Source organism: Heterocephalus glaber, unplaced genomic scaffold (genome assembly GCF_053883595.1).
Source record: "Heterocephalus glaber isolate CG9 unplaced genomic scaffold, H.glaber_assembly_v1.0 deba00000331, whole genome shotgun sequence".
Lineage (NCBI taxonomy): Eukaryota > Metazoa > Chordata > Mammalia > Rodentia > Bathyergidae > Heterocephalus > Heterocephalus glaber.
The window spans coordinates 66449796-66469991 of NW_028258142.1; the positions used below are offsets into that span (position 1 = coordinate 66449796).

At 51.5% G+C, this 20196-nt stretch overlaps 1 protein-coding gene across 5 annotated transcripts in view; it reads right to left on the reverse strand.

Moving 5' to 3' along the window:
* Piezo2 (piezo type mechanosensitive ion channel component 2) overlaps window positions 1-20196 on the reverse strand; it is a 321693-nt gene that overhangs the window by 152137 nt on the left and 149360 nt on the right. For all 5 annotated transcript variants that reach the window (XM_021265256.2, XM_087194955.1, XM_087194949.1 and 2 more), the window contains exon 4: window positions 19069-19111. In XM_021265256.2, the coding sequence (XP_021120915.2) occupies window positions 19069-19111 (43 nt within the window). The remainder of the gene's footprint in view (window positions 1-19068; window positions 19112-20196) is intronic.

Genomic DNA, 20196 nt, shown 5'->3' on the forward strand with positions numbered 1-20196 from the left:
TACTCTTATTTTTATTTTTCACTTTCCTTGTACAACTCTGTGACTGTTATCTGCCACCATGGTGCAGGAAAACATCTCCTGAAAGACAACCTGAACAGCATTGCGATGGCCTGTGACACTGCCTGCAGCTGACGCAAACACTAACCGTGATTAATCGAAGCTCCCGGTAGCCAGAAGGGGTTAGAATGGTTAAAATTAAGACCGACTACTCCTGATTCAAGAGTGCAATGGGCTGGGTGTTTAACAACTGAGGCTGAGAGACCCGAGCTAAGGAAGACAGAGGGCTCGAAGGACAGCCAATAGTTTGGCTCTTTCCCTCCAAAGTCAGGAGGACCCATGTCACGAGAAGAACCCTCTGAAAGGCCTACTGGGTCACCCCACCTCCCAAGAAGGGGACTGTTAGATCCTGAGGTCAGGAGCCAACCAGTGTGCCCTGTGCTCAGAAGGGGTCCCCGAAGAGCACAGTGCTCCCAACACTTCCAAGGAAGCCACGAGGCCAAGCAGACTGAGACCCATCATGGCAGACAACGCAATTCGTAGAAGAAAAACCGGAGGAGCTAAGGGGGTCCTCATGTGGCCCCAAAAGTAACCCCTGAGGGAGCCATACCAGTCAGGCTTACACTGAGAGTGACAGTAATACAGAAACAGGACAGGCAAGCACAGACAAAAGGGGCTCCAGACACCGCATCAGCACCCATCGGAGTCTCCAGCCGCACTCAGGACATCTTAATCCAGCCATAAAATGTCACAACTCCCAGTCCCACTAACTTTTCCAAAAACGTGTCCTTCAGCCTCTTAGTGTATCGTCATCATGTTACTTTGATATACAATAAATATTCCTCAGTAAAAATCTGGCTTCTTAGTAGGTCTGCCCATAGGGTTAAATGCCAATACAAATGTTCCGGCTACTAAAGCTTATTCCTTCTGTGGTGTAAACTAACTCCATGGTCTAGAGCCAGGCACTACAAGGATCCATGAATCTACAGAGCAGAGGCCAAATCCCAGGTTCTGAAGCCTGTAATAAGAGCTTTCATGGCCAAATGTTCGTGTGAAACACACATAATCTTTACCTGATTTATTCCTTGGCCATTACTATAATTAACATTTTAAAAATTTAGTTTTCTCATTAACAAAATCGAGAGGAGTCTACATATTCTTACACTCTACCTGTTGTACTTGGGTCAACATGTTAAGACCCAGAGGTTAATATTAAAGATGGTTCGCCATTCTCTTTTTAGGGCTTTGGCACTTGCCCGTCTAGCCTGTCTCCTTTAGGTCAGTGAGGAGGAGACCCTGACCCCTGGTGAGGCAGGATCGGCCCTGTCTCAGCCTGAGGGGCTCACAGAAGACAGACCTGCGGCCCTCCAAGTCCTCTAAGGGTTCAAAGTCTGGGAGGAGGGGCCAAGAGGCAGGACAGGAAAATAAGATAGGTAGAAAGGAGACAAGAAAAATTGTACTTTTAAAATTGCACTTTTAGTAACAACTGCAGGTTCAAGGCACAAACCCAGTCAAAAAAATCCCTAAGGTCCTTAAAGACACAACATGCCCATGCCATGCCCTCTCACCTGTAAACGGGCCTCCCTACCTGTGCACAGGCCACCTCCTCACTGTGAATGAGCTTCCCCAGGCCGGGCCCCTCGCTCCGTCCCGGGTGCTGGCTGTCAGCCCAAAGGGCATCACTCCCCCCTGGGGAAGAGCTGTAGCTGGTCATCTGGAAGTGGATCCCCTCTCTATAGATTCTCAATTCTGAAGATTTTCACCCCAAATCCCCATAAATATACCCAGATCGAGGCCACCCGGTGCCTCTCTCTCACTTCTGAGGGCGGCACTCTATTTCTCAGTGTGTACTACTAAAATTCTGCCCACTAAGTCTCTTTATGCCGCTTCCTGGTGTGTCCTAAAAGTTCTTCTCCCATGATGGACGTCAGTGAACCTGCAACCTGTGCCACGGGCAGGGTGAGTAGAGGTCCCCAGCTTGGCTTTGGGACCTTCTTGGGCTCTGCCCAGTGATAGCGTATTTTATTTTTTCTGAAATGTAGCAGAATAAGGCCCAACAAAAGTATCAGCATGCATAGCATGTGGTAAGAGCATTTCTTTTGAAACTAAGTTTGTGTTGTACAAGGTCACGACATCAAGTTCATTTCTTGGTGTAGTTTTGTTTTTTGTTCTTTTTTTAAAAAGAAATTTGAAACCACTCTGTGGGAAAATCCTGTTTTAGTAAGCAGGTGGGGCAGCCTTGCAGGGCCAAGGTGAAGATAAAACCGGTCTTTGTTCAAATCTCTGGGAGCCGAGTGCACTTGAAACCCCACAGGGGAAGGCACAGTCTCCCAGCATTTTGACTCTGAGCTTGCAGGTTAGGGCCCCCAGGCTGTGCGAGACTCCAGTGGTCAAACTGTCCCAGGAGTCAACACCCCCACACATGGAACAGCACTGAGATGACGTCAGAGGGCGGCACAAGGGAAGCCGTGGGGAGAATGTAAATCAGCACAGCCGTTACTGCACAGATTCATAAACAACCACATGGAAGCTCCTCAAAAATTAAGAAGAAAGCTCTACAGGATCCAGCTCACCCACTTCCGGGTTTACATCCAAAGACAACGGAGTCAGGGCGCAGAAGCAACCCCGCACCTGGCACGCGCCGCACAGGACACAGCGCAAGATGGGCCATGGCTGATGAGTGGACCATCTGGATTCAGCCATCCAAAAGGAAGAGGCCGCGTCACTCGCAGTGACGTGAAGGAAACCGCAGGGCATGATGTGATGTCCACCAGGCAGAGGCAGAGGCCACAAGGTCCCCCTGATGTGCAGAATCTGAGGGTTGACCTCATGGAAGGGGAGAGAGGAAGGCTGGACACCTGGGCTGCATCAGCGTGGGTGTTAGGTTGGGCCAGGCAGGAGGACAACTGCTTGGTGTCCTGTTGCACACGAGAGTGACGATGGCTAACAACAGCAAATTATACAGAGTCCACCAAACAATAACGTGGACACTTCAGCAGTTTGACAGGCTAATAAATGTCTGGAAGCCAATGGCCACCGCTTTGAGCACTCTTGTAATTGTAGAGGCCTAGGTAACTTGTATTAATCTCATGACACCTCAATGAATTTAGTATTAAGATATTTATACCAGTTTGTCTTTTCTTGGTGTATGCATTTTTTGGTGGACTCTACATTTCAGAGTAGCTGGGGTGTGAGCATTTCACTACAGAGAAACGATCAGTTTCAGAGGTGGGGCCCCTGATCTGGTGAACGTGTAATGCGCTTGCATCTTACCCCACACATTTGTATCATTAGGTGCTGAATAAAAATAAAACAGTATATCCTATGCTAAAAAAATCTAAGCAATGAAAATAAAAATTTGTAAGGTATAAATTACAGCACAGCAGCGTACACTACCAACAGAAAAGTCAAAGAACATTTTATATGCACTTCGGCTCCCAGGTTAATGGAGCCGGCTATGCAGAGTGTGGGCAGAAAGCACTGTGCAGGGTGGGACTGACCACCAGCTGAGGGCTGAGGGGTGAGAGACAGGACCCACAAGCGAGAGGAGCACCGGTGTCACAGACATGGCCATGCACGTCCTCAGGCAGCATGAGGCCCCCGCCTGCCGCCGCCATGGGGGGCTCGGGGCTGTGCAGCGGGCACTGTGAGCAGCTGAGTGTGGAGCAGGCTGGGCCCCATGGTCCCTCCAGCAGGGTGACTCTCGAGGCCCTTTCTGGGGAAGGTGGTGGAGACACCGAAGGGGAGGAAAGCACTGCTGCCTGACTGCCTCGGGGCCGTGTGCTGGTCACACTTACAGAGGGTGCGGTGTCAGTGACTGCAGAGGACAGCTCAGCACACCAGGAGATGGACAGGGAGAGGAGGGCCAGGAAGGAGAAGAGATGGGGTGGGGGGAGGCCTAGCGCAGGAAGAGGATGTAGAAGCGGAAGAGAAAGGAAGGAGGAGGAACAGGAGGAGGGGCAGGAGGAGGGGAGGGCCCAGCAGCGTTTGGAGTGTTGCAGCACAAAGTGGCAGAGGGGCCCAGAGAACAGAGAAAAACAGCCCAGCACCAGCGCCCTGGTCAGAGCAGGGCATTTCCAATACCCTAGCTGAGCCACAGGACCTGCAGGCCACAGTGCTGGATTTCAGCAGGAGCTCTTCCTGCACTTCAGGGCTCCGAACAGGAAGGGTTTATGGCGAGGGTGAATCCACAGTGTTGGGTGCGGAGGAAACTGTTTCCTCTGGAAATCCCCAGTCTGGAATTCTGTTTTAATGGTTCAAGAGCTATGACCAAATCACTGACTTGGGATGACAGCTGGGCTCCTGAGAGACTTTCTCCTAGGCGGAGATCTGTTGGTTTCATAAATAAATAAGAGTCGAGCTGTTGCCATTGTGATCTGGATGCACACTTGAGCGGCAAGTGTTTCGTTTTCACTGCTGTTGTTTGCTTATTTCTTGTCGCTTTCTTCATGCTGACTGTTTGCACAGATGCATGGGCTCAGCTCGGCAGACCTGTCCATTCGAGGGATGTATTTTGACCGTGCCCCTCAAGGACCCCGTCTCGCTGTTCGGGGCAGCCGAGTGCATGTTGTATGTTTCGATCATATCCCCCTCCCCTCTTCCCTTCCTCATGAGAGCCCCTCTCCTTTCCTGGTGTCTGCTCTGGATTCTGCACATTATTGAGAGCGAGCGAGTGTGCGGCATGTGTTTCTCAGCCTGGCTCTTTCGGCTCCACATGACCAAAAGGGCGGTTCCCGGCCTATTCACAGGACGCAGCCTCCCGCTGCAGGGCCAGACCTCTCAGAGGAGCTCCGCAGGCCAGTCGGGTCACCCTGACCCCAGGATGTCACGGGGACACACTGTCCCTTTCCTCTGCCCGCCTCCCTTCCAGTCTAGTCCAGGAGCTTCTGGTGTTGGTTCCTGGGGGAGCCAAGCAAGTGCCGTCCCTGCAGAGGCCGAGCCGCCTCGTGGGGGTCTGAGAACAAGCAACACATTGGCACTCAAGGTCCTTATTTAACAAACCCCTCAGTAGAACTGTACAAGAGATCTTCCTGCGTCTCGGGGGACCCATCGGGGAGCTGCACACTCAGCAGTGGCCTTTGGTGCTGTACCAAGTTTCTCGTTTTCGCGTGCCACTGGCATGCTTCCCTGCACACCCGGCGGTGCCCTGGACACGCGTACTGCGGCAGCCTGCAGCGGGCCCTCGCACAGATGTCTCCATGCTGTCTCCTTCAGCAACTCTGAACCCCACAGGCACCTGTCCCACACTGCTGTTGGTTGCGAGCAAGCTGGATCCTTGGGCTCTGTGCCCTCCTGCGTGACCAGCAAGGAGAGTTGGGCCCTCGGGAGGCTGCTCTGTGATGTGCTGCCCAGAGCCAAATGTGTGGCTGCAGATCTTGTGCCTCTCATCGGGAAGCGCATGCTCCCTTCACCCACAAGTTTCATCTCTACCCTATGCCCACAGCAACAGCAGACACTGGTTGTGTTGTGCCTGTTTTGTTTTTCTCTCTGTCCTAAAAGTAACTTAGGTCAATGCAGAGGCCAGGGACAAACCACAGCACCCAGACCGCAGATCCCAGGGACCTTGACGGAGTCACACCCAGCAGCCTTCGTGTGACCCCCCCTGACATGCTTCCCGGAGAAGCTCAGTGCTGCTTCTGGAAAGTGCCCCTGGCCACGCAGCGACGGGCAGCGCTGCAGCCTTTGTTTCAGACTCTGGAGAGCAGAGGTCTCCTTCTCTTTCTCCTACTCCTCTTCCTCCCCCTCCCTCATTCCTCTCTCCTCCCCACTCCTCTGTGGTTTCCATCCATTACAGCCCTTATGCAAACCACCAGCAAACCCTCTGAAACTGCACTCAGTCCAAGGTGGAATTTGATTATCTGCGGAGATTTCTAAATAAATATATTTTACTGGGCAGAGCAGAGTGCAGAGAAGTTTTCAAACCCAAACATTTGTCATGATGACCCGGAGCAAACAATTTTCTCTCTGTTTACGGCAAGCAGGTCAATAAGCGACATCTGGCTTGAGCCATTTGGAGCCTCCTTGGAGGCTCCCGACTTATCTAACTTAAAGTTTGTACCTGCCTGTGTAGTCAGCGTGTCCACTGATCAGGGCTTCTATTGCTCCCCGCATGACACCCTCCTGCTGTGTCCTGCTCAGGCACTCCAAGAGAAGGGATGCCCTGTGTTAGGCTGCTGGCTGCTGGGCGAATGCTGGTGTCCCCCGCCCCTCCCCTGGGGAGCAGATCACTGTGGGCTGCTCCGTCCCCACGCTGTGCCCCACGGACCTGGCGGGTGTGGTCTCCTGAGCACCATGCTCCTCTGGCCTGGCCTTCCACTAACTCTGCAGAAAAACTGTCTCCCAAGCTCTTGATGAGGCCAGCCTTCCTGCCCCGCGGGATGAGGGGAGCTGCTCGTATGCAGAATGAGCATCCTTGATCGATCTCCAAATCCAAATCCAAAATATGAAGCACTTTGAGCACTGCCATGACGATACCAGTGGAAAACCCCACATTAGGAAACTTTTTTCCATACACGAAATTATTGAAAATGCTGTACAGCAATTACTTTCAGACAATGTCTACAGGGAACAGAGGTGAATTTTCCATTTAGACTGAGTCCCATCCTCAAGGTATCTCATTATGTGTATGCAAATCTCTGAAATTGAAAAACGCTGAAATCTGAAATACTTCAGTCCATGCATTTCTGGAAAGCGTGTTTAAACTGTACTGAATCCCAAATCCTGAGATTACTGGGTGAAAAATTAAACACACTAACTATATCACTGCCTCCTCCGAAAGCCAGGACTGTTGATACGCTTGCTGTGGAACAATATTCGTGGCTTTTCTGATATTACTGACTTTAAACACATTTTTAAATGCACAGGAATAACTTCTGAAATTAAACCCTTGGGCTAAGAGGAAAACACAACCTGAGTATCAACAAACTAACTCTTTTACATGATCCTTCTGAAATTACGACTGTTCTTTATATAATAAAATAATTTAAATCTTTCTTCCTCTTTCATAAGGGATTACTCAGTCTTAATAAAAACAGGTAAAGATTTTCCCTACTATAAATGATTGCAGAAAGGTCAGTCCAAACCCCACAAATCCTTCGTTATAGGGATGAAAAAACCTCCATGTAAAGCTCTGGCTTACAAACTGTCTACAGATAGATGTTTACATTGTAACTGCTTCACATTAACACACTGCAACCACTTGGCTTAGTTAAGACGCTGTGCTGCCCTTAGGTGTGCTGTGCTGCCCTTCCAGGCCTGCTTTATGAAAGGTGAGAGTTTTGCCTAAGGCAAAAATGTAAACAGTAAAAATGTCGTGTTAGTGAAAATAATGTCCATGTATGAAATCAGGAGAGATGGGTTTCACGAAGGTGTCAAGGAACCAGTGAAAGACCTGACTGGGACTCGGGTGGGGAAGGGGGGACTATGAGGCTGGAAGTTGAATTAATTCAGGGAGTAGGGAAGACTGGACTGTAGCCATGTTTCAGTAAGGATAGTTCTGCTTTCCTCCCTAAGAGGAATGGGATATGGAAGAGCTGGTGCAAGACCAGGGAAGGCTGGTAACACGGCATTTGCAGAGCTGCTCCCCAGGGCGGGGCAGCAGGGCAAGGCGATGCCTACATGTCTCACAGAAGGTGACAGGTGCAGCTGGGCAGGAGCCCTGACCCGGAGGGGTGGACAGACAGGTGGGGAAGGAGGGGACTGGGGCACATGGTGGCAAGGCAGCTTCAAGATGCAACTGATGACAGGATGCCCCCACCCCCAGGCTGTGAACTGCTCTGGGGGACGGACACGGCATCGCTGTCACCGTCAGGAGACCTCTGTGCATCCAGAGAGGTCACAGAAGCTCTTCGGGTCTCCCTCTGCACACTGCCTGCGTGTGAAACCACGAAACCACAGGCACAATACCACGACTGTTGCCCCTTCAGTCTGTGCACTGAGGAACGGGTGTGTGTGTGTGTGCGCGTGTGTGTGTGTGTGTGGACAGACGAGGCAGGAGGACATCCAGAAGGAAGCGTGTCCCTGGGGTCACCTGAGATTATTTCTCAGGCCCCTGGTGGCGAACTCGCACAGTCCTCATGGCTCTGTCTGAGCACCAGCCGAGGCTGTGGCGCTGCTGAGCCAGTCAAGTACCTCAGCTAGGGAAGAGCTGGTTTCAGTCCCGAAGGTAGGAGCTAGTGAGCCCGTCCATCAGCACAGACTGCCAGCATGTCACACCAGGTCCTCTCTCCCGCCCATGGCATGGCTTCCTGTGTCCTCATGTTGCACTTCGGACTCCAGGCTGAAGGCTCTGAGGACACCACGAAGGAAACCCAAGTGTTCGTGCCGATTCCTCTGATTCTGTACGGAACGAGGCACTAGGGAGCCACATGGAGCTGGGTCCTCCACGTGAGGACCCTTTGGTGCAGACTCGCTTCTCTCATTCCTACTTGGTCAGCTCATGTCAGTCACAGTGACCTGATCTAACCCAGATGCACACGACAAATCGGAAGACATTTTCTTTCAATCATGTTTTGAAAGAAAGACAAGAAGCCTCAAAGATTATATATTTTTCCTGGAAGAAAAATAGATCTTTCTACCAAATACTTACTCGCTGTCGGCACTGCTCGAAGGAAGAAGGTTGAGCTAACGACTTCCCCAGCTGGAAGCCAGCATCCTCAGCCACACTTTCACCAGCCTGAAGATGTCCACTGCCTGCTTTCGCTACACAAACAGATACACTCGCAGGTGCACACGTGTCAGCTCTGCGGCTTGTGATGTGCTTCACGTATACGCAGGGTATTGGGAGGAACAGAGCAACAGCAGATCTGACCAACTGCACGAGAGCCACTTGGTGGAAATGATTCCGTGGTGTCCCGGACAGGAAGCTTGGTGGCAACGTCTAACTCTCTTCTGACTGTGGGGTTTCAGGGTGCTTGGTGCTTGTGCAAGGATGAAGAAGACCTCGGTGCACTGTCAAGGGAGGGAGGGCGGCCACGTCGTGACAACGGGCTTCAGCAAGTCTCTCAGAGCTTGGGGTGAGCCACACGTGCACGCTGGGGAGTGGCCCTCGGCCTGGACTAAGCTGGTCTTCGTCACCACGAGTCATTTCCTCTCGCAGTGCTGAAGGGGACTTCCAGTCACTGCGTCTCTGCAAGTGCTCGGCGTTTGCATTTGGACGCTGAGCGTCGAGCGGGGTGTCAGCAGGGCCGTTCCCGCTGTCCCGTGGGCTCACACCTGGTCAGGTGTCCGCATCCCTGAACTCAGGTGTGTAGAAACATTGTCCCTCAGTCGATGCCTGCCTCCCTAGTTAACGATCAGTTTTGAAACGGAGAGGAAAGTAATCGTTGAAAACAAACACACTGCTTCCTAGCTGATGAGTACGTCCATGGGTGAGCTTCCTCGGAGCAAACCCAACGGTGCGACTTTCGCGAGTGTCAGCAAGCGCCAGAGACGCCGATGACAAAGAGGAGCCTGTCCTCTCTGATTCATGGGGGTTTTCCAAACCAGCCTCACCTCTAACACTGCCACCCCGGGCTCCCCTCTTTGTGTCTCGGGCTCTGTCCAAAATGTTAGGAGCAGGATTCTGCCCCAAGTCTGAGCTGCAGGTGCTCAGCAGGGCGTACAGACCATCTACTTATGTACACACACACACACACACACACACACACACACACACACACACGGGAGGCACCTTCCCCTGGGGGGGCAGAGTTCCATCTACTTCAGAATGGAGAACAGAGTTATTTCTGACCACTGCTACCCACCTGACCTAGAGCCAGAGAACAGAGGAATAATGGTGTTCAGAGCCCCACTCTCCTGTCCACGCCTTTTGAGCACAGGGTTGCTGGGCAAGGACTGCTGGGGCTCGACTTCCAGTCCAGTCTGGTGTGTGCCACACACTGAAGGGTGCCATGAAGCTTCGTGCAGTGGATGAACACACATTGCCCACGTCACGTCCAGGGCTGGCTGAGCGGGGTTACTGATATTTTGATAGGCTTACTGTTAGATGATGACAAAATAAATTCAATGTACTAAATATGAGGTCACATTTGGATCTGACCACGTCTTGAACTAAAAAAAACCCACATTTCTGGCTCTTCTGCTTCATTCCTCCGTGCCTCAGTGGGCCCCACGCAGCTCGGGGGTGGGGGCTCCAGGGTCTCCAGGCCTCCAACTGCAGGACAGCATCTTCCAAGTGGGGCTCAGAGCCCCACAGGTGCCTCCACTGAAAGCAGGAGAGCCACACTGAGACCATGGGGAGCGCTGTGCTGCTGAGCTCTTTGTACACCGAGAGTGGGACATGGAATCTGCTGTTTATGCACCGAGAGTCTCCCCAGAAAGCAAGTCCTCAGGCTACCTGAGACACAGCACTTCCTGTTACCTAAAAGTTACAAACTAGGGTTTCTAACGGTTCATGAGTGGTGATTAAAACGATAGTGTGGAGAATAAGAGGCTACTCTGTACCTTTGCAGCATAAATCCATGCCGAAGATAAAACAGGGGCCCCGGCTCTTTAGCTGCAACCAGTGAGGACGTGTACCTAGGCCCAGGGCAGTTCCGGGCCTGCCAGCACAGCCCCGACCGGGTGCCTGCAGGTGGCACGAGGGCTGTCACCTGGACAGCACAGTGGGAAGAGGGGACGGGACACGTGTGTGGCCAGCAGGCCCCGCTGCTCGGACTCCCGGGAAGCTTGGGTGGGCAACTGTCCCTGCAGCACCCCACCACTTCTGCCCTCCTGGGCGCCTGAGTGCAGGGTGCAAACCTCCCACGGGGTGGGTGCAGACCTGGCTGGGGAGGCACAGTGAGCTGAAGCCGGACGAATATGCCCACCCCTGCCCTCTGCCCTGCACAGACACTCAGTGTGCACCAAGCAGGAGCTTAGTGTCCCTTCCTCCCACACACCTGGTCATCACAGGGCACAGTCACTGCTGCGCCCCAGCGTCCGGGAGCCTCCTCCCAAGTGAGCACAGCAGCTTCTAGCCAACTCCTCTCTCCTCCAGCCCTGCAGCTGGTCCACACTGCTGCCCATGGGACTCTCCAACAGCACAGCCAGCTGAGTGGCCGTGGTTCGTCCCCTGAGGTTCACGAGCCCCCCCCCACGTGGATGCTGAGAACTGGATCCCTCCCCAGCGTGGAGGTCAGCAGAGTGGCTGGTCCTCACAGGGCTGAGCTCCCTGCAGCAAGGCCCTTAGGAAAGATCTGACTCCGTATGCACACTCCTGCCTCGGGGTGCCCCTGCCACCCCATAACTCAGCCAGGAGGCCACACCAGATGCCGGCACCATGCAGTGTGCCCGTCCCAGCCTCCAGAGTCATGAACCAATCAAACCTCTTTCCTTTACACGTCACCCAGTGTCAGGTGTTATGTTACAGCAGCAGAAATCCGACTGAGACCCTTATCTTCCCCTGGACCCTCTCCTTCCCACACTCCTCCCAGGCCCACTGAGGCAGAGCCAAAGCCCCAGGATGCTCCCCAGGTGACCTGACTCCGTTTCACCCTTACCACTGCACTGTCCTGTGGCCCCAGCAGGTCTGACGGTGGCTGCAGTGCGGTCAGGAGCCCCGAGATGCAGCGTCACTGACACACAAACACCATCCATGGCCTCACAGGTGATGCTTTGTGTTTGCACCCTGATAGCCTCTGACAGCCAAGCTGCCTCTTCCGCACCCCGCACCCAGCGTGGCTGTGCGACATGGGTATGTGAAGGGTGGGAGAATCGCACCAAATGTGCTCCGCTTCGCTGTGACGCGCCTTGCTTAGTGATCCTGAGGGCAGCGTGAGCGCTGAGGGAACCCACGTGTGATTATGTCGCCACACCCTCTGCTTTCCTGCAGCAACACCACATGTCCTGCTCCTTCCTGTGAGGTCTGCAGGGCCCCGAGGGTGGATGTGCCGCCCGTGCCCCCACAGAGCCTGGCACAGAGTAGCGACAGAGCTAACGGGCTGGCTGTCACTTCTGGGGGAGTGAACAGCCAGCGGAAATGGCCAGTCTCTCAGGGCCTCTGCTCGGTGTGGCCGTGGTGACTTCCCCAGCCTAAGGAAGTCTCGGGTCAGCCCCTGAGGGCAGCCTGGAGCAGAGCCATGGCCAGTCCACAGCCTCTGCAGCCCACCCTGACCAAGCATGAAGCCTTGGCCTGGTCTTGAAGCTGCCCTGTGAGGCAGGTAGACCACGGTGAGCTCCAAAAGTGGACTAAAGCACCTTGGGAAGATTCAATAAATCCTACAGGCAAACTCCTTAGCAGGGATGCCAGGACAAGTGCTCAACAAATCTCACTCCTTCCTGTGATGTGCATTGGAAAACCCCAAGTCTAGCCCAGGAGGGGGCAGGAAGTGGTGGTTTTAAAATGTTCAAATAAATGAATATATTAATAAGTTGGCCTTAATTTTAAACACTAAGCTACAGAAACATCCTTTTGTTCTGGTCATTTCCTGAATGTAAACTGCTCTGACAAATGTATATCATAGTTTCAAAATAGGTTGCTAAACTTCCCAGGAATATTCCTGTGCCTCCTGCCTGAAGGGATTTCTGAGCCCATCTTCCGGAAAGCCGGCGCCAGAGCGGGGTGCATCGCTGCACAGGGAAGCCGGACTGTGCACCTCCGGGCGCGTGGCGCTGTCACGTACAGAGCAGCCAGGGGACCTTTCACACCCACAACTACGGGGAGGCAGCAGCACCTTCTGAGTGCCTCTCAGAGAGAAATCCCTGTCTCGATGCCAATGAAGCCGCATCACCCTTCCCGCCCACCAGCTTACCTCACCTTCAAGCTTCAGAGAAATTCAGCAATAACTGCAAAAGCACAGAGGGTTATCTTTCTCCCAGCTGATCGCACTTCTATCTCATTTCTTGGGTGTAAGCATTCAGATAAAACAGCATACAGTAAAACCACCCATGGGATCTACTTTTTCATTATTTTTCAATATTTTATATAACATTATCTAAAGAAATAACATTAGTTTCTATGAACCAGCTCGTGAATTATACAACTTGAGGATAAAAACTTAAATTTGGCTTTAAATTTCCCCTAAAAAACGATTCATTCTTGAAAAGAATAGTCAATAGCAACTAAAACATATTGAGAAAAGCAAATTCTGTGAGAGTGGCCGATAGGACAACAGAGCAAGGACACACTACTAATTTGTCTGAAAGCAATTTGTTTCCCAGCATTTATTAAGGCCCTTATTTGCCAATCCCTGGGCCTGCACTGGAGACGGCAACGTAAGAAGAGCCGATTCTGTGCCCAGAGGGTACAGGCCGGGAGGGAGCGGGGCACCTGGGATGCCAAGTGTGTGTGGGACTTCGGACACAGCTGTTTTGTTCTAATGCAGACAGGAGGGGCGGGAGACAGAGAGGGACGCAGAGCACAGGAGCTGGGGAGGTTGGGGTGCTTTGGGGGAGCAGGAGGGGTCCTCAATGAGGAAAGGCCAACGAGACAAGCACTAGTCATCCTGCAGTCCCTACAACCAACTCCCTGAGACAGGCCATTCGTGAAGACAAGGGGATCACAGGCTCAGCTGGGAGGCACGGGGTCCAATCCTGGTGGCCCACGGGGCCTGGGGAGGCTGCACAGCAAATGATGTCACGGAGTGGGTGGCGTGGGGGTGCATGGAGTGGGGTTGACTGCACTCAGCACACAGAAACACATTTGCAAGGACATATGCTCCAGAATGCTCCCTTCATCCTTTCCAAAGGCAGTACCTCGAAGACCAAGACCAATCCCTGGGCCACCCTAAAAGTGCCACCACCTCCCAATGCGGCCACCCCGGGAACCACACCTCGAACACATGGCCCTTTAGGGACACGCAAACCATAGCACAGGGTGCAAGGATGGACTTGGTCAGCCTTCCTGCAATCAGCGGTGGCAGCTCCATCCTTGGCCTACTTCTCACCTGCTGGAGGAGGTGCCAGGTGCCTCGCTGGCATCCACCACCACGGAGCTCCCAACACACTCAGCGTGTTACAGCAGAGGCTGGGGAGCAAAGGCTGAGAAACGGCCCAACGCTGACACAGAGCTCCAGCAGGGAGTGGTTTCCACACTCACGCAGCACAAAGCCCAGCCTCGTCTCTGCCTGATGCTGCCTGCAGCACTGCAGGCTCTGAGGGTGGACGCAGGGGAACACACTCTGGCTGCTCTCCAGCTTGGCTTTCCCACAGCGGGGTTTCCCCTGCGACCCTGTGCCTGTGCCCCCAACCAGGCTGTCACTAGCTCAGCCCACTACCCAGTAGGTGTGGACACCAGACTTCAGAACAGATCTGCCCTCGCACACTTCAGGCTTCTCATCTAGAGGACGAGACAGGAAGGGAAAATACTTCCAAGCAGCCTGTCCAGGGCCGAGAGAAGCACATGAACAGCATGAGGGGAGCAGGGCCTGGGGCACCGGGGATGGGAAAAGGTCCACAGGGAATCGTGTCCAGCATAGAGGAGCGAGGAGGCGGGTCCAGGGATCAGCTGAAGGGAGAGCACAGCCACACCTCGGAGTCCTGTCTGCCCTGTGGGGACATCCTGGGGGGGTGTTGCATCACAGCAGCCGTTTGCAGGGAATCTCTGCATTGGAGAGTTCTCTGAACCGCAAGGCACTTCCTCGGGCCATGGGGTACAGCGTCACGGAGACTCGCTGGAGGTAAGGGCGCTGCTGATGACACACACTTCCTGAGAATCGCTCTTTGCTTTTTAAATGAAGATGGGCAAGAGCTCAGCAGTCAGTTGTTATTTTAAATCGGCCCAATGAGGTTTTCCAGAGAGCAAGACCTCCTCTCTCACTCTGTGCTAAGCCTACTTACTCGCTGAAGTATCTTTTCTTAAGGAAAAGCATAGCTTTATAAAGAGAAAACCACGTCCAGACGTTGTTTGGAGGGCTCCGGGGCAGGTGTTGCTAGGGTTTCTGACGTTCCTGCCTGCAGTCCCTCCTGGGCACATGGCTGGACGGCAAGTGAGCTGCAGTGACAAATGCCTCCTGCAGGGGGCACATTTATGGCACCTGGGCATACTCAAGCGTCACCCGGCACAAAGGTGCAGAAGGAGCGACGCGGCCAACACACTGCCATGGCCTCCTCGGCACCTGCACGAGCCGGAAGCGAGCCCTGCTGTGGGAAGCCACTGCCATTCCAGTTGCAAAGCCACCTTTGCTGGTAACTCTTACTTAGCACATCGGCGTGTCATCGGTTCACAATGCTGTGCTAGCCTGGCACACCTGTAACACGGACTCATAAACGACTGAGCCATAATCATAAACTTAGAAAATCTCCACAGAAAGTGAGATTTCTAGCTGAAACCAAAACAGAAACTACAGCAACAAAGCAGCTGAGTGCACCTTGCTGTGTAGACATCCATGGGATTTTCCAGGAGCGCCAGGCACGCACTCACCTTACTGCACTTCTGAGGAAACCCTGAATGAACTCCTGTCGGCCCCAGAGGGGAGACGCAATTGTGTGCAAAGGGACCCTGACCTCCTGCCATGGGGTCAGCCACATAAACATAAACTGTGGCAGTGTGAGTATAATCACCTGCCAGCCTGCAGGTGCAGGGCCACACTTCAAGGAAACACACAAGGAAAAGATTGATATCGCTGAGGATTGCTCTGTAGAACCAGCCGGCTTTCTGTGAGCTGTCACTGGGATTTTCTTTAAGGCAAAGATAAGGCTAAAGTTGCAAAGGGAAAAGGCAAAGCCCTCTTTAGCAGCCCTACTGTCCCAGTCTGAACTGTGAATGTATGGTCACCTGCACCAATATCTGCTCATGCGAGGCACAGAGCGCTGTGTGCCCTTCAGTGAGAACACACACAGTAGCATTTTACGGCACCTAAGAACACAGCAATCACCAAGCGCCCTCAGTGAGCCTCAGTGTGGGGTCTGGGAGGATGGCAAGGCTGTGGGCAGCAGTGAGGGATCCCTGGCTGTGTACCCTAAGGACATTCACCTCCGTGACGATTCGGACTGAATGAAGCAGTGTAATGTGGGTACTATACTGCCTGGCTTTATTCAAAACAGTCCTAAAGCAAGAACAGTCGATAAGACTCGAAACCGGAGGCTACTTCCCCATGCTGCGCAGACACACCGAGCCAGAGACCTGTAACTCAGGCGCTGCGTGGCACAGTGTAGAAAGCTTGGTCATGGAAGCAGACAGATCTGAGAGGCCGCGGTGCCTCTGCGTCACCAGCTTGGCAACCCCGTGTTTTGTGCAGATTACACTGGGGGTCGTCAGCAGCTCCAAGTCCCGAGTTTCCTAGGGGTTTTTTGGTACCGGGAATCAACCTCGGGACTTTGGGCTTTCAAGGCAGGTGATGGAACCACTGAGCCCCAGAGCTTCCTGTTTTATAAAGAAAGTTTTCTTGCGATACAGCCGTACGCAATATCTCTGGCTGCTTTCTGCTCCAACAGCAAAAGTGAAAAATGGCGAGATTGTGTGGCCTGCATACCCTAACGGCTCCCTGTCTGTCCCTTTGCAGTTCTGCCAGCTCCTCGCCTGAGGGCTGACGTGTGAGCTGGAAGGGCTCTAACACAGCGTCTGGCACATGGCTGGTTTCGTGAAAACATCCTCCAGGGGGTCAGCAGCGGGCTGGGGCCCGGCCCTGGGCAGCCTGTGCAGCTGTTGCCCAAAGTGCTTCACTCAGGGCAAAGCAGAGCTCTCACTCTGCCCATGGTGGGAACAACCCGGCCATGCACAGAGAAAGGCCGCCGGCCGGGATGCTCTCTTATCTCTCAGGCTGGCAGAGGCCCGAGTTTGACAGCTTTCTCCAAAGCACTGCAGGTGGGAGTGAAAACTATTGAAGACTGTGGGGGGAAATTTGGCAACACGTAGCAAAATTCCACTTGAACTGACCTCTTTGTGGGCAGGAAAGTATTCCTAAGGTACCTGGAGAAACCGTCATTCATCTTGACATACTTCCCTAAAAGACGACACAGCCAGATTGTCCACCTCCACTGTCCTGGCCGAGCAGGCAGTGCTGCTCCAGCAGAAGGAGGTGAAGCCAGCGGCCTGGGCCCATGTCTCCCCCCATGAGCACTGGCGTTGGGGAAGAAGGCAGGTGACCTGGCTGAACCTGCTTCAATCCTTTGTAAACATATTAACGGATCAAATAGATAGTGATTCCCTTTAGGCAGAAAGCCCTCGTCAGTGCGCTGGTTTAAGCCCATGTGCCTGGTGTGGGACAGCACTGGCCCACCAGGCTTGACTCCCTGGGAAGTTACGGGGGCCGCTGGCACGTCTTGGCTATAGACCCGGGATGGGACGAGGGTAATGCTGCGGACCAGAACACCCACTCTCAGCCTGCGTCAGAGCGGGGTCTGGTGGGAAGAGAGACCCAGGACCCATGGGGGTTCCGGGCGACCCTGCATCATCAGGGCCCTGATGGCTCCCGCCCCTGGTGTGGCGAGCCCCCACAGGTGTGCTGTGTTCACAGCCTGACGTGGGACAGGGCCAGGGGAGATGGACCCAGAGAGAAGGGAAGGGGACCCCCATCCTCAGCTCGGAGCTGAGGCACAGGGCTCCCTGTTCCAGAAACCAACATCAGAGGCTGAGCCCAAAGCTTTTAACATGGTTAGTGCAAAAGAGGCCACAGAGCATGTGGGAAAGAGGGGAACCAACATTTCTCTGAAAACCTTTCAGCAAGGATGTGGTCTTAGAGTCTTTCTTGCAAATGTTACATCTTCAAAAATAAACTGAAAGAGAAATATGCTGAACTTAAACCAAATTACATATAAAGTCTGAGATATGATCACAGAAAGAGAAGAAAAATAATTTTGAATTCTATACTTTTCGGTCTTTTGATTATACATCCTGAATGGAACATCAAATTAGGACAAATGAAAAATTTTAAAAACTATATCCAGTCATCTTTTATTAGTGGTAAATTAGTATTTTTGAGGAGATTGCGTACACTTAAAATGAAACATGTTAAGAGTCATGATTTTCAGGGAAAAAAAAGTGATGAAAATCTAACACCAGAGAAGTTAAAAACTTTGCAAGACTACATTAGAGTTGGAAGTATTCTATGAATTCAGGATTTCTCATTAAAAGTAAAGTAAATTTCCTACTTCCATCATTGAAGCCCAGAAACAATGACCTCCAGAATGGATGAGCACCCTTAGTGTTTAGATTGTGGTTTCAAAATACACTTTCTCACCAAGAAAGGGCCCCATGGGTGACCAGCCGACTCCAGGTTGGGGTACCAGGTGACCCGGCCAGCTTGGGGTGCCTGAAACTGGCAAAAGAACACTAGTAGGTTGGTGTCAAAACCACAAGAGGCCGACCTCAAGTTGTTCTCAAAGGCTCAAGGTGGAATCATTGGAATTTAGTCGACACTGGGAGTTAGAATAATAAATCAAACAATATCACAAACAGACAAAGCCAGAATGGGAGACGTTCTACAAGACAGCAGACTTAATTTCTTTCAAAGTCAGCGATGTGAGGAAAACCAAAAAGAGCTAGAAGAGGAGGGGTGGGTGCTGCTCTATGCAAAGAGGCTCAAGGGCTGTAACAGGGCTGTGTGGATCTGTAGCAAGCCCATTCAGACCACAAACAATGACATTCATGTGACAGTCAGGAAATTTAAATGTTGACTGGATATTAAGGAAAGGTATCAGGAATGGAAAAGGCATTATGGGTGCGGTGGAAAAATGCCCACGTTTTGCCAAGATGTGCTGTGGCCTCATGGGAGGAAATGACAGGATGTTCGAGTCTTGTCGATGCATGGGGTGGACACATGGCACTCACTTTGCTATTCTTGGTGCTTATTCTGTCACGTTTCAAAGTATGAAGGAAGACTCAAGAGGAGGGAAATTTCCCTGCTGTAGAACCTAACATGCCACATAGGAGGTGGAGAACCTAAGAAAGCATCAATCTAATTCTGTAATTCTGCAGCTATACAATATAGGTTTTGTACTGTTTCACAGTCCAAGAAGCATTTTCACCTAAAGGTCCTATGTAATCGCTATTTCCACTGCATGTGCAGGCAAGGATTTTACAAAGTAAAGTTCTAGCTCTACAAGACCTTGAGACTCAGAGAGGCAAAATGGCACCAGATCAAAAGTCAAAAGTTACTCAAAATAAAGCAGGACAGAGTAGCTAAAAGTGGAGTCATGCCAACCCCTGCTTACCTTTCAAAGCCAATCTGCCGAAATGTCTTTTCCCACGTTGAGCCTGTAACGGAAGGAGAGACAGAATCAGTTCCCCTCAGGCATGAAGATGGCTCTCTCTTACGGAGACACAGCATCAGGATCTACTCAGGAAAATTAATGTATTCATCACCTCAAACGTTAATCATTTTCCAGTGGTGAGAACAAGTCCTCTCTTCTAATTATTTTGAAATATAAAATAAGTTATTGTTTATTATAGCCACGTTACCATGCAGTCCATGATAAGAATCTCTTTCTCCTATAAAATGGTAACCTCGCACCCACGGTCACTCTCTGCCCCCTAGCCCTCTTGCCAACTGTGCCTGCTCTGGGAGCCTCATTCTGCTCTTTCCTTCCACTGCATAGGTTTTCTAGATTCCATGCATGGCACCCAGGCAAAAGTGAGCAAATGCCATTAGAGCAAACTAAAAGCTTCCACACAGTCACCCCTAAACACCTAAGGGTTTCCAGTGCAGAATCAGACCTGTAAAACTCTCTTGTTAAAAATAAAGAAATAGCACGTGGTATGTTGGGGATTCTGACATTCAGCTTTAATTTCATACTGACATCTAGATGAACCTCTGAAGTTCCAACTCACTGAAAGTTATGCCTTTCTCTTACTGATGTTAAAGTACAGGATCAACAGATCTTTCTGTAAAAAATTTAAACTATTTTTAATCAGAAGAACACAAGAATGCTATTGTAAGTCACATGAGTAATATACCCACATCATAAAAAATGTACAGCTGGGTATAAAAAAGATTATTTCAGTGGTGATGAACCTATGACACGCATGTTATTGTGGGGTTTTTTTTTTAAGACATAAGATGTTAATGTATGAGTTACTTTTTCTAAACTAAAACCTCAGTACTCAGGTTTAATCGCAGTGTTGGCACTTTATGATAAATAAGTGGGTTTTGGGTTGCAGTTTGGGTACTTGGTCTCTAAAAGGTTCGCTGTCACTGGCGTACATTTTATTCATGTAATATTTCTTCTCTACATTATAGGTATATAATAATTTTCTCTATCTCATATACAGAAAAGTGCTAATTTGTGTCAAAAAGTATTTTAATAAGAAATGCATGTGCAGGCATTAAGAATTTGTGCTAA